General features: G+C 41.8%; 1 protein-coding gene across 3 annotated transcripts in view; it reads left to right on the top strand.

The window, feature by feature from the left end:
- PARN (poly(A)-specific ribonuclease) overlaps window positions 1-12,483 on the top strand; it is a 62,240-nt gene that overhangs the window by 14,068 nt on the left and 35,689 nt on the right. For all 3 annotated transcript variants that reach the window (XM_065030442.1, XM_065030444.1, XM_065030443.1), the window contains 5 exons: window positions 92-134; window positions 2,397-2,472; window positions 2,784-2,894; window positions 2,980-3,049; window positions 8,826-8,881. In XM_065030442.1, the coding sequence (XP_064886514.1) occupies window positions 92-134; window positions 2,397-2,472; window positions 2,784-2,894; window positions 2,980-3,049; window positions 8,826-8,881 (356 nt within the window). The remainder of the gene's footprint in view (window positions 1-91; window positions 135-2,396; window positions 2,473-2,783; window positions 2,895-2,979; window positions 3,050-8,825; window positions 8,882-12,483) is intronic.

Below are 12,483 nucleotides of genomic sequence, written 5' to 3'. Positions count from 1 at the left end.
TGCTTTTCCCAGCTGATACACTAAAATATATTTGAGGATTTGGCAAAATGGACGTTCTTGCATTTCAACTCATTTAGATCTTTGTTTTTAGGCTGTTGGATACCAAACTGATGGCAAGTACGCAACCTTTTAAGGTAAAGTAATGCAATATTATAGAATGATTGGGAGATAGTTTGCATGAAGTGTATATTGAAACAAGTTAGTTTTTTTGCAGAAAAATATCTAACAGTGTTTTCTGTGATGTTCCTTTTTTGTAAAGGAATTATTTTTCTTAACCCCTTATCTGAACTTACGAAATTTTTAGAATAAAAATGTTTGGTTTTGTACAAGTGATTTTTATGCTTGTTGCAGTTTTAAGGTAAATTAGCAGCTTTGAATTCCCAAATGTGAACAGTTTCTCAGTTTTTTTGCTACTTAAAATGTGATTAGCAGATTTTTTTTGGGCTTTTAAATTATCACAAGACTGCATGTCTCCTCAGGAGGAAACAAAGGTGTTATTCTTGAAGAAACAGGACCTGGAAGCGGCTTGTAGAGTCAAACCTTTAGAATACTGGGAATGCTGACTTGGATTCGTTTAGGAAAAGGTGCTTGAACACCATCCTGAGGTTCTGTTGCGTCCTGCTGTTTAGTGTGGAGAAAAACCAACAGGTTTCTCTTAAAACCTCTTGTAACATGAGTTCTGTTCTTCCAAAGAAGTGTTGAGATCAGTGATCGTCCTCGTGCTTTCCTGTGTGCCTTTGGAATGAAATAATTAAAAGACATGCTGACGAAGCAGCATCTGTCTGCACCTCTCTGACTTTAGAGTGTTGCATAACACAAGATCTTAAAATGTACTTAGTAGATATTTCCAGGTTTGTCTTGCATAGTACTGTAGTAAGAATAGAGGCTTTTGTATTTCCAAAGACAATAATCCTTCGCAGGTTTGATGTTTGGTGCAGTTAGGTTGATATTTGTAATTTTTTACAAAAGGTGCTTGGGTTTTAGGTTGTGGTTATCAAATTGTGCTTTGAGATGCCAATATAATGCGTCGTTTGAGCTTATTCATTGTACTGAGTTCTCGATAACTTTTCAGACCGCAGACTTGCCGATAACTGTAAACAGATGTCTTGATTTAGAGCCCCTAGTGGACAGCAGGGTGACCATGAGCCAGCACTGGGCCCTTGTGGCCAGGAAGGCCAATGGTACCTGGGGTGGGTTAGAAGGGGGTGGTCAGTAGGTCAGAGAGGTTCTCCTGCCCCTCTGCTCTGCCCTGGGGAGACCACACCTGGAATATTGTGTCCAGTTGTGGCCCCTCAGTTCCAGCAGGACAGGGAACTGCTGGAGAGAGTCCAGCGCAGCCACCAAGATGCTGGAGGGAGTGGAGCATCTCCCGTGTGAGGAAAGGCTGAGGGAGCTGGGGCTCTGGAGCTGGACAAGAGGAGACTGAGGGGGGACTCATTCCTGGGGATCAATATGGAAAGGGGGAGTGTCAGGAGGATGGAGCCAGGCTCTTCTCGGTGACAACCAACGGTAGGACAAGGGGTAATGGGTTCAAACTGGAACACAGGAGGTTCCACTTAAAGATGAGAAGAAACTTGTTCCTGGTGAGGGTGGCAGAGCCTGGCCCAGGCTGCCCAGGGAGGTTGTGGAGTCTCCTTCTGTGCAGACATTCCGACCCGCCTGGACACCTTCCTGTGTAACCTCATCTGGGTGTTCCTGCTCCGTGGGGGGATTGCACTGGATGAGCTTTCCAGGTTCCTTCCAATCCCTCACATTCTGGGATTCTGTGAAATTCGGTCCTCAAAATTTCAGGCAACTTTAAGAAAGATTGTGTGACATTTTTGGCTTTTCTTTTGCTGTTGATTCTGCAGGTTAGTTTGAGGTGGTTTTTTTTTCATTGTACTGGTTGAAAAAGTGTATTTGATTACTCAAGAAGTTTGGTTTGAAGAAATTAATAATCTGTGTATATTTTGAGAGATTTTATATATGCACATATGGACTCATTGATGCAACTCTGCTAATGTCAAGTGTAGGAGCAGCTTAAATGCCTTTAAGTATTATAGCCAATATTTGGGGTATTTTTCCTTGCTGTGAGTGCTGCCTTTTCCTCTGCCACACGTACCGTGCATGGAACCGGATTCACATAGAAATATTACTTTGACATAATTCATCATTAAGAATTCTGAAAAGCATTAATAAATGCTTATGACTTACAGATATTATGTTGTAGGGAAGGCAAGTTAACTTTAAAACTTGTCTTGACAGACTTCTCCAGTGTGTTAGTTTGCAATGAAGCAATATATAAATCCTTAGAGAACACAAGGTGGCAGCGATAAATGCTCGTTTTACCCTGTTTGATTTCAGTTTCCAGGGAAAAAGTGCTTGGCATTGGCAATTAATGGTGTCTTTTCTTGCAGGAGATCATTAATAATACATCCCTTGCAGAACTGGAAAAGCGTTTAAAAGAGGTTCCATTCAGCCCTCCTAAAGTTGGTAAGGGTAGATCAAAATGGTCTTATTTCTGAAGTGTTTTCCTCCTTCAGAGCAAAGAAAGTGGTTTGGTTATTTTTGTTCTTGGTCTAAATGTAAATTCCCCCATTAATATTTAGTGTTTTGATGAAAGGGACTTTAAAGGTGGGCAATATACACATAGTGCAGTTGCGTTTAGAACTATTGGTGGAAATCGGTGAGAATCACAGAAAATCCTTCCACTTTGTTTTTTTTTATCAGATAATAGAAAACTGCGTGTGTTCAGGGCTTTAACTTCTGTGATCATGTCTTTACAAATTATCTTTTCTCCTCAGAAAGCGCAGAGGGGTTTCCAAGTTACGACACAGCTTCCGAACAGCTTCACGAAGCAGGATACGATGCTTACATTACCGGGCTGTGCTTCATCTCCATGGCGAATTTCCTGGGTATCTGCGCAGGCTTTTTCAAACCTTTTCCTTAGTTCTGTCTGTAGCTGCTTGTTACATGTGGAATTTCTTCTTCATTCATCAGGTTCATTCCTCAGTCCACCGAAAAGCCACGTGTCTGCTAGATCGGAACTCATTGAGCCTTTTTTTAACAAGTAAGTAGTTGTATTAAAAGCCCTGCTAACACATGGCAGCGCAGCACTAGCCTTAGAACACGCATCTCTACCCTCAGAAGCGATGGCTAACTGCGTTTTTCTTTACACTCCAGTTTCGATTGGCTTTCTGGTTCACACTAGTAATGCTGCAAACGGGCCAGAATTTGTGAAGCATATGCTTTTTCTTTTGAAGAGAAAGGTTTACTTGCTGCTGACTTCTGAAAGGCCGCTTAGAAGAGTACCTGAGCTGCTTTAAGGCCTTCTCCATGCCAGTGTTGAGAATATGTCTACAATTCAGAGAATTATTTCTGGAGTAAGCGTTGGGAGTAGTGGAACTGAAGGAAAGCTGCTCAGGTGTTCTTTACGTTGTAGGACACTGTCAGGAACTGGTGATGGTTAAAACCGAGTACTCCAAACAGTCTGGACAAACTAAAATATCCCTACTGCAATATCAATCCAAATAACACAAAGCTGTTGTGTTCACATTATCAAGTAACACGTTTTTAAGAAGGTGTAATTAACATACACGATTGGTAGTTAATGGGATGATGCTGCAATTAGTGTTTTGCTTTTGAATTGGAACTTCGTGCAAATTATTTGAACAAATTGAAGTAAGACGTGAGAAATCCAAAAGTCTTTATGCACAGATTTGATTCTTTGCATATTTAATCTGGAGATTTTACCTTCTGAAGCTTCTAACGACAGTATAACCTGTCACGTAACGGGAAAGGATATTAAAAAGCAGCTAGTACTTTTGTTTAAATTCAGGAGAAATTCCATCCTTTGAAACCCTGTCATATAGGAGCTGGCAAAACTAATTATTTTAGCTTCAAACGGGCCACAGAAACGAGGGAATAATTGTGATCAGTGGCTTTCAGCTTTTAGTGGTCTGGAAACCAAATAAGTGTAGTGGCAGCAATTAGGTGATTCTCTTGGTACTAAGGTGTGAGGTATGTTCTAGCAGATGTTACAAATGTATGTACATTCCTTAGATTGAACGTGGACCCGCAGTGACTACCTGATTTGGATGTGAAGGTGATGACAGAATTAGTCAGCACAGTTTGGTTTTAAGACAGGATTTATCACAGGGTTGTTTTCTGTAGCACCGGCACACACTCATTTGCCAGTGAGGAGATGCCATTGAGGGGCTTGTCTTTTAAATCATTAACCAAAATGGTTTCAGTTCATTCCAGAGATACATATCTGCGATGAGTACAAACTGAAGCTCCTAAAACTGTCACAATTATAGATTAAATTTAAGCTTTTCAAGGTAATTGTATATTTTGAATGTGACGTTTCTCTCACAGAAGCATTTCAAAGTTTTGAGACAAACCTGCTTTGTCTGTTCTGGCTTCGGAGTTAACGCCGCCGAACTATAATGAAAGGGAAGGTTAACAGAAAATTGTAGGGAGAACAGTGCTCCTTTTTTCCACCCCCCGCCATTTTTTAAGCAAGGACTGCAGATTACTCTTTACAAGAAAGTTTATCCATTCTGTCATTACTCAGAACGTGTAGCTTCTTGTTTCAGAAAAGCTATATATTGCTTTTAGATCATGGAAACTTGGAAGGTTGGCCATGTTTTGCATTCACAAGAGCTTTGAAGCTTTGCTGTATTCTAACCAACATCTGTGAGCTCACCTTGGTGAGAGCTTGGAGCCGAGGCTGCCTCACCTTTTTCTTACCGTCAGCAGGCAAATACTTGTCTTTGTAAAGCTGAGTTGGGTTTCTTTTTTTGCTATAGTGCAAAATGACAAACCAGAATGAGACAACTGAAATACCCGTCAGAACAGCTGTTGGCTACTTAAATCAACAAGCCTTTTGTTCTGTTCAGTGTGTCCTTGCAGCCCAATCTTTGTTTCCAGCACTTGGTCTGTTTAGCACCTGTAAGCAGCACCCAGGGCGTGAGGAATTTCCAGTGGCAGTATGTTAGGTCCCTAGTACGTATGTTGCTTCTGAGGCTGCTTTGCAGGAGTGCTCAGGGCCTCCAGCTTCCTGCTGCGCGTAGTTCTCTCTAGTTTGCGGTCTAGCGGCTTTTCCTAGCTGAGCATCCTCTCTTCCTCCTGGGGAGAAGAAAAACTCTCTTCCTCCTTCCTCCAGAAGTCCTCCCTGATCCTGTGGGCAGCAGTCAGAGCAAGGAAACCTTTTCCTTGGTGCTGTAGTCATGTTCTTCAAGCAAAACACAAACTACAACACGCAAACAGTAAGCTAAACGAATGCAAGTTATACTATTTGTCACAAAAGCTTTTCCTGAAAGAAGCTGAACGGAGTTTATTACAAGGCAGTTATTTAGAAGCAGTGCTCTCAGTTTGAACTATTATCAAGATAGACCACTTTATTATTCTTTGGGTTGCTTCTAAAGTTTTAATTTCAAGATTGCAGAATATTAGGTGTTAATATTTAAACACAGTTTGGAGATTACACCTTAATGTGATTGGTGTGACTGACAGGATTTTGGAAATGTTTTGTTTGAATAGATATCGCTAAGATGAACAGAGGGAGTAAATTTCAAACTGAAAAATCGGGCTTTGATTTTTACAGACTTGTTTTAGTAGTTATTTTGACCTCTTTTGTTATGTCAGCAAAGTTATGGCACTTCTGGCTTGCCTCTCAAGAGTGTTGGCCACCATATAGGTTCATGTTCATATAGGTTAATGATGAACATAGGTCAAATCTTTGGTTTCAACTTCTTGTAAGAGCGGAACTGATTAGAAACGGACTTTCCCTTAGGGTCACTTGGCTCTTCTAGGCATAATGTGGTAATTTATACAATAAACAACTCAATAAGACGCAAATTCCAGAGATGCGTATCTGTAATCTTTATGCTTAATTGTGTATTCAACATCTTTGAAAAATCATGTTAGTGTGAACAATCTGTTGTGAGTAACCCCTGGTGAACACTTGGGTGAGATGATGGGACTCGTTTTTCTGTAATACCTGAGCTCTTACGTGTATAATTCGAATACTATACTGTTATATGCTTTGGAATTCAAAGTTTTTTGACCTGTTTTGTTTAGGGCAACATCTTTTCTTCCATATCTCCCTGCCCCAACCTACAAGCCCCTCCCAGACTTTCAACACCAACCTTATTTTGGATCCCTTTGGGTTGTTTGAATGTTGGTGGGGTTGTGTTTGTTTGCTTTTCTCTTTTGGTGTAGCTGGAGGCAGGATGTGAAAGGTTTGTACAGAAATAAAACCACCATGTTTTATTAAGCCGAACAGCATGACGGCCTTTAGAAATAAAAATTCTCTTAGAAATCTGGATTCTTCCTACAAAGGGATATTAGAAACCAAAATTTGTGTGGGAAATGGCATATTTTAGGTTGGTCAGTATAGCTTTTCAGTAGTTGTGAATGAATGTAGTGAAAAGCAATGTCATAGCTACAGCCTCGCAAATCTGGCTAATTTAATATAAAGTAGGGTTCATGTTGTCATACAGAACATCCTTATCAGTTCAAATTTTCTGCAGATAGGCAAGGAATCCTCCAACCACAATTATGGATACTGAATTATGGATTATGCTATAACTCAGTGTTCATAATTTGTGTGATGTTAGTGCTACGAGATGCAGTTACTGCTTTAACACACTTCAAGTGCACTTAAGATCAGTATTTATACCATCTTTTTATAAAGTGTGTGTGTATGTACTGTTTAGAGAAATAGCACTTTGACCAAACAAATAAATGTAGGATTTGTCTCAGAGGATAAAATACTGATCTCGGTTAAATGCATTTTTTGGCCCGAGTCTGTTCTTGCTGTTGGCCACTGTCATGTTTTCCTCCCCATGATAACACCTGGGGGCGGGCAGCTTGACTAGTGTTCTCACCAGAAGTTTTAGTTGTATCGTCATAAAAATAAAGGTGAAGTTGATTGAAGCTGCTACCTAGGGAACTAAACTAGTTATTTGAGTAGTAGCTGGTTCCAAGAACTGTGGGAAAGCTTTCTCTTCAGGTGGCTCAGCTTAAACCAAATCTGCGTTTTAAATTTTTTTATTTTCTGTTATTTTTTTTAACTTTTGCTGTCCTGCATAGATGACAGACAGTGAAGACTAAACGGTTTTTCCTAACTAGGTGAAATACTGTATATTTAGGCTTTGCTTATCCCCTGCTCTGGAGTCTGAAGACAGCTGTGGCTCCTACTGACAGTGACCTTGTCAGTATTTCACATGAAGATGTGAACACAAATGGTAGGTAATCAATGGAACTGAGCCTGCAGTAAAGCCCAGCCCAGCAGCAGAGCCAGAGCTGCAGGTTCTTTTCTGCCCGGCCAGGGCAGATCCGACCCTGCCCAACATCTTCCACCACAGACAGAACAGCCACCTCCTGCTGTTCCCCCTCGGAGATGTGTCCCACACTCCGTGTTCCTATTCTCCCTCCTTTAATCTCAAAAATACGCCCTTGTGGCCCCATCACTGGCTCTCCCGGCTGTTGGTTTTGGGTGGATGGCTATTTTTTGTTCCTTTTTTGAGCAATAGCGCTGCATGTCCTGTCAGTATTACCCTGGATCTCTAGGAGATGTCAGAGTAAGGACATTTTTTCTCTGTTTCCTTGTGTTCTGAAGGTGGATTCGTTCTCCAGGTGTCACCCCTGTCCCATTCAGAGTGATAATGAAGCCAAAGCTATAGAGTGGGGCACCTAAGGCTACACATAAGTAACTCTGCCTCTGTTGTACAATATCGTCATTACTCAGTGCTGTGCTGGAATTGTTGAAGTTTCTAAGGTTAACTGAGGCTGATGTTTCTAATTTTTATTGATGAAATGCCTTTTGGCTCCTGCACTGCTCAGGGGCCACGGTGCATGTTGTACCAGGTATTCCTGAGACTCGGGAGGAGAAATCAGATGGGACAGTGAGTGTCAGAGCTGGGGCCACTTCTCTCAAGACCCTCTAGCTCGGTGCGTTTTCTCCTCAGTGGTGTTTGGTTTCATTTGGGTTTTTTTTCCTTCTGAGTATTTGTAGTAAAACCAAGTTATCAGCTGCATTCCAGTAGACTTTTCAGTGACATAAGTAACCATAATGATGTGATATTCAACCTTCAAAAAACTAGCAGTGAGTGTGGTATGGAGGGGACTTACAGATCACTCTGCACACTTGGGATGTTTTTGTCAGCTCTTTAGATCAGGTATTACTTAGTTGAAAACTGTAATCTGATAAGCATTTTAGAAGCTTTTCGAAGTTATATTCTGACAATTTTAGGAGACTTAATTTGGAGTAAATTGTTTTAAGAGCTGCACGTGAGCTTTTGTTGAAAGCATTTCATGAGTGTTTTGAGAAGCTCTTCAGTTCCATGTTAAAGCGCAAAGGACTCATCCTGCTTATCTCCACTGAAGTGTCGCGATGGCTTGGGCAGTTCTAGAGCTTTCAAATCTATTCTATGTAAAAGCACAGTGCAGCGCTCAGGAAGCGGGGATGTGTATTTAGAACGCCAGCTTTTGCACTATCCACAGTGCAAGTGGCTCTCACTGCGCACAGCTTCGACTTTCTAAATGGTCATTTCCCCACCTGCTCTAGTTGTTTTCAGCAGTAACAGTGTGAGTGTGGGGCTTCTTGTTCTGTTGAATCAGTAAAATAACTAGCATGATGCCAAGTAACTTTTTAATCTGGATATTTAGATGGTGGATTGGGCTTAATTAGAAGGTCTGTTTTAATACAGTTTAAGAAGTGGTTGGGATGATTATTTCTGTTTCTTCAGAAACAACATCTAAATAAACCATAGAAAGGAAAGGTTATTAAAGGGTCTTGGGCAGAGATTTGCTAATGGTGCTTTTCCATTTTGTTCCAGGCTATTTCTTATGAGAGTAATGGACATACCGTACCTCAATTTGGAAGGACCAGACTGTAAGTAGCTTATTTCGCTGTAAACTTACTACCATTCTGACAAATTTCCTGCAGAAGGAAGTGTAAAGATGAATTGTCATGTATCTAAAGCATGGGACATTAGCTGTGTTTTTAACTTATTAGCCACTTATCAAATGATCCAAACATCTCCTTTATGTGGAAAGAAACAGTAAAGCCATAAGTTCTTCAGATTTGACCTGAGAATCTTAATTATAAATGGGATCAACTAGAAGAGATTAAACCATTGTAACTAAATGTAACAGAGTTTGAAGTTAACAGCTTTATGGTTATTTTAAGTTACTATTCATAGGTACCCTACAAGATACAAAGCGGGGTCTTAACACCTTTTCCCCCTCTGTCCTCACTCCAGCAGCAAATGCAGGATCCAAACTAGCAAATAGCAAATGGTTCTGCAAATCTTCTGGCCGCTTTCGTTCACAATTTGTGTGCAGCGGTACCTTACTTCAGTCAGAACAGCAGAATGCTTTTGCCCTGTGAGATTATGGTTACACAGACGGAAAAATATCACTTGACATATTTTTACAATTTAAGTTATCTCAGGCTGCAGACCTAGGGCTGTATTCAGTTGCTAACACATTTAAATGAAAACAGATTTTACCAATATAAAGGTCCTATGAGGGAGAAAACTTCAGATGAGTGTTACCACTGGTGTCTCGACTTAGGAAGACACGAAGCCCTGGAGGTCAGTCTAATTCTCCACTAGCTGAAAGCTTAATTTTACACAGATACGTGAATGTCTTAAAAATAATACCCATCTGGAAGCAATATTGGTGTGAAGACATTTTCCACTCCATACACCCGAAACTCTGACTGGAGGATGTGACCCTCTATTAGATGCTAGTTTAATAGTAACTGTTGTCTAATTATGTTGCATACTTCTTTCCCCAACTGTTTGATCCGGAGTGGAAGAATGGATAAATACTTGGGGTCATTGAGGCGGTGCCAAAGGGTCTCAGCTGTAAAGATGCTTCTTCCATTTGCCAGCCACCTTATGGAGTTGTTTTGGTACTTAGCCAAGAAGAGTTGCCATGAAAGTCTGCCTCTGAAAATCTCTTTTATCTGAAAGCATAGGGGAAAGGGACCTGGGGTCCTGGGGACAGCAGGGTGACCATGAGCCAGCACTGGGCCCTTGTGGCCAGGAAGCCAGTGGTCCCTGGGGTGGGTTAGAAGGGGGTGGTCAGTAGGTCAGAGAGGTTCTCCTGCCCCTCTGCTCTGCCCTGGGGAGACCACACCTGGAATATTGTGTCCAGTCGTGGCCCCTCAGTTCCAGCAGGACAGGGAACTGCTGGAGAGAGTCCAGCGCAGCCACCAAGATGCTGAAGGGAGTGGAGCATCTCCCGTGTGAGGAAAGGCTGAGGGAGCTGGGGCTCTGGAGCTGGACAAGAGGAGACTGAGGGGGGACTCATTCATGGGGATCAAGATGGAAAGGGGGAGTGTCAGGAGGATGGAGCCAGGCTCTTCTGGTGACAACCAGTAACAGAACAAGGGGCAATGGGTGCAAACTGGAACACAGGAGGTTCCACTTAAATTTGAGAAGAAAGTTCTTCCCGGTGAGGGTGGCAGAGCCTGGCCCAGGCTGCCCAGGGAGGTTGTGGAGTCTCCTTCTGTGCAGACATTCCAACCCGCCTGGACACCTTCCTGTGTAACCTCATCTGGGTGTTCCTGCTCCATGGGGGGATTGCACTGGATGAGCTTTCCAGGGCCCTTCCCATCCCTGACATTCTGTGACTCTGGGAAAGCCACTCCAGTGGAACAGATGGATGGAGATGTCACAACACAAGGGAGATTTTCTAAGCTTCAAAATGAAAAGTACATCTAGGGTGGCAAGTTTGGCTGGCTGCTTTAGGAACTTCTGTTTCCATTCTGAGATTTCAATGTTCCTGTGGGTTGAAGAAGCTGTCTGGTTGGTATTGTCTGTAGGGGAGTTTTTGCAGAGTCTTTTTTCCAGAAATAATGGAGTTTGGTAACATATGCCAGGTCAAATAGTATTGAGTATGTCAAAGTGACTTTCATCATCTTCTTTTGTTACTGTGTGTTAAAAACTCCTTTAGAAAGAATGAAGTTGCTGCACAGAATAACTGCCAAATAGAATATGAACCAAATATTCCTCACCTGAGCAGGGAGAAGGGATAGAGGTTTAACAGAGCAAATTTCAGCATAAGCTGATACTGGAGGGTTAGGAGTAGTTTCTCCTCTCTAATCAACAGGAAGAAAAAGCTGTTAGAACATCTGAAACTGGAGTTGTTACAGTTCTCCACTACTGGATTGCAGATCCGTAAACCTTGGAATTGCTGGCTGCTCAAAGGGCTGTGCAGTGAGAATTGATCTTGTTAACCCAGCTCATGGGGTTTGGGTGTTCAGCTTGTGTAGTGTCACTAGAGTTGAAGAAGAGTTGCTTAAAAGATTGGGTGTTCTTTTTGGTTTTGAAGTAGCAGATTTAAGGAAGAAGAGTTCCCGTGAGCTGGTGAAGGGATTGCTGCTCGTGTCTCCATCCGCCCCGGTGCTCAGGTGCTCGTGCAAACCCGTGGTGTGTTAACAGGGACTTTCTTACAAGCACATGCTAACCTGGCTTGTTTTCCGTGAAAAAGCACGTACAAGGACATCACGACTGGCTGGAGACTGGCTGCCCTGACACCTTCAGTGAACAGTTTTATCTGGAAGAGGCTGCATTCCTGCATACCTGTCTCCAATTTCAATTTTATTTTGGCCAATATGATCAGACAGATGAAAAATTTACCTCTTTATAAGCTGTGTGGGTTCTGCTGACCAATTAATTAGACACGATGTTGCAACTTAACACAAGGTCATGGCCTGGTCTTTTGCTTTTTTCAACTGAAAAACCAGGTTCTTTATGCAGAGCAGAAAAAGTAGTAACTCAACCCAAAACTTGCGAATCTTATTTTCCTCTGATTTCATGAAACATTCAGTATTTCGCTTCTGAGATGCTGGGTTACAACTGTATTATTTCTGTCTTCTTTTACTGTTGGTATGGGCATATTGGTGCTTCTGTGAAGATTTTTTTTCCCTTTTTGTATTTGAATATAATTGCTGCAGTCTCTTCCTTGGAAGAAGACAGAGCATTTGGAAATCTGTGCTATTTTCCTGACATGTTTTGGTTAGGAACTTGAGCTCTAGAGGCCTCTGTGGGACTGTTGTGTTCTGTTGAGTTTACGCAAGATGTTAAAATATTATTTGGGAATAAAAATTCCATTAATCCTTTGGGCAGGGATGGAGAGGCTTAAAACCAAAGCACATAAAAATCTGTCTATTCAGGAAGCACGGTAGCTGTTGAAAGCTGCAGCTCTCAAGTTTATGCAAAAATGAAGACTTATTTGTGGAACAGATTTACAGCTAGAAACAAATGTGCTTTCTCCTCTAAAGCACATAGCAGGCTGAAACACTGCCGCTTACTGCAATTACTAGTCGTAACTGAATTGTAGTAATTGCTAATGCTTAGCCGTATTTATGAAATTAGCAATCCACAAGTAAACAGTGCAAAATTGCATCTTAACCAAATGTGGCAAAGAGCCCAACAGGTTTGCCTTGTGTGATGGGGTCAAGTACCCCGGAAAGTCTGATGT

This window comes from Columba livia, chromosome 15 (genome assembly GCF_036013475.1).
Source record: "Columba livia isolate bColLiv1 breed racing homer chromosome 15, bColLiv1.pat.W.v2, whole genome shotgun sequence".
Classification (NCBI taxonomy): Eukaryota; Metazoa; Chordata; class Aves; order Columbiformes; family Columbidae; genus Columba; species Columba livia.
The sequence above is the reverse complement of the archived record's forward strand: the minus strand, read 5'-3'. Positions and strand labels throughout refer to the sequence as shown.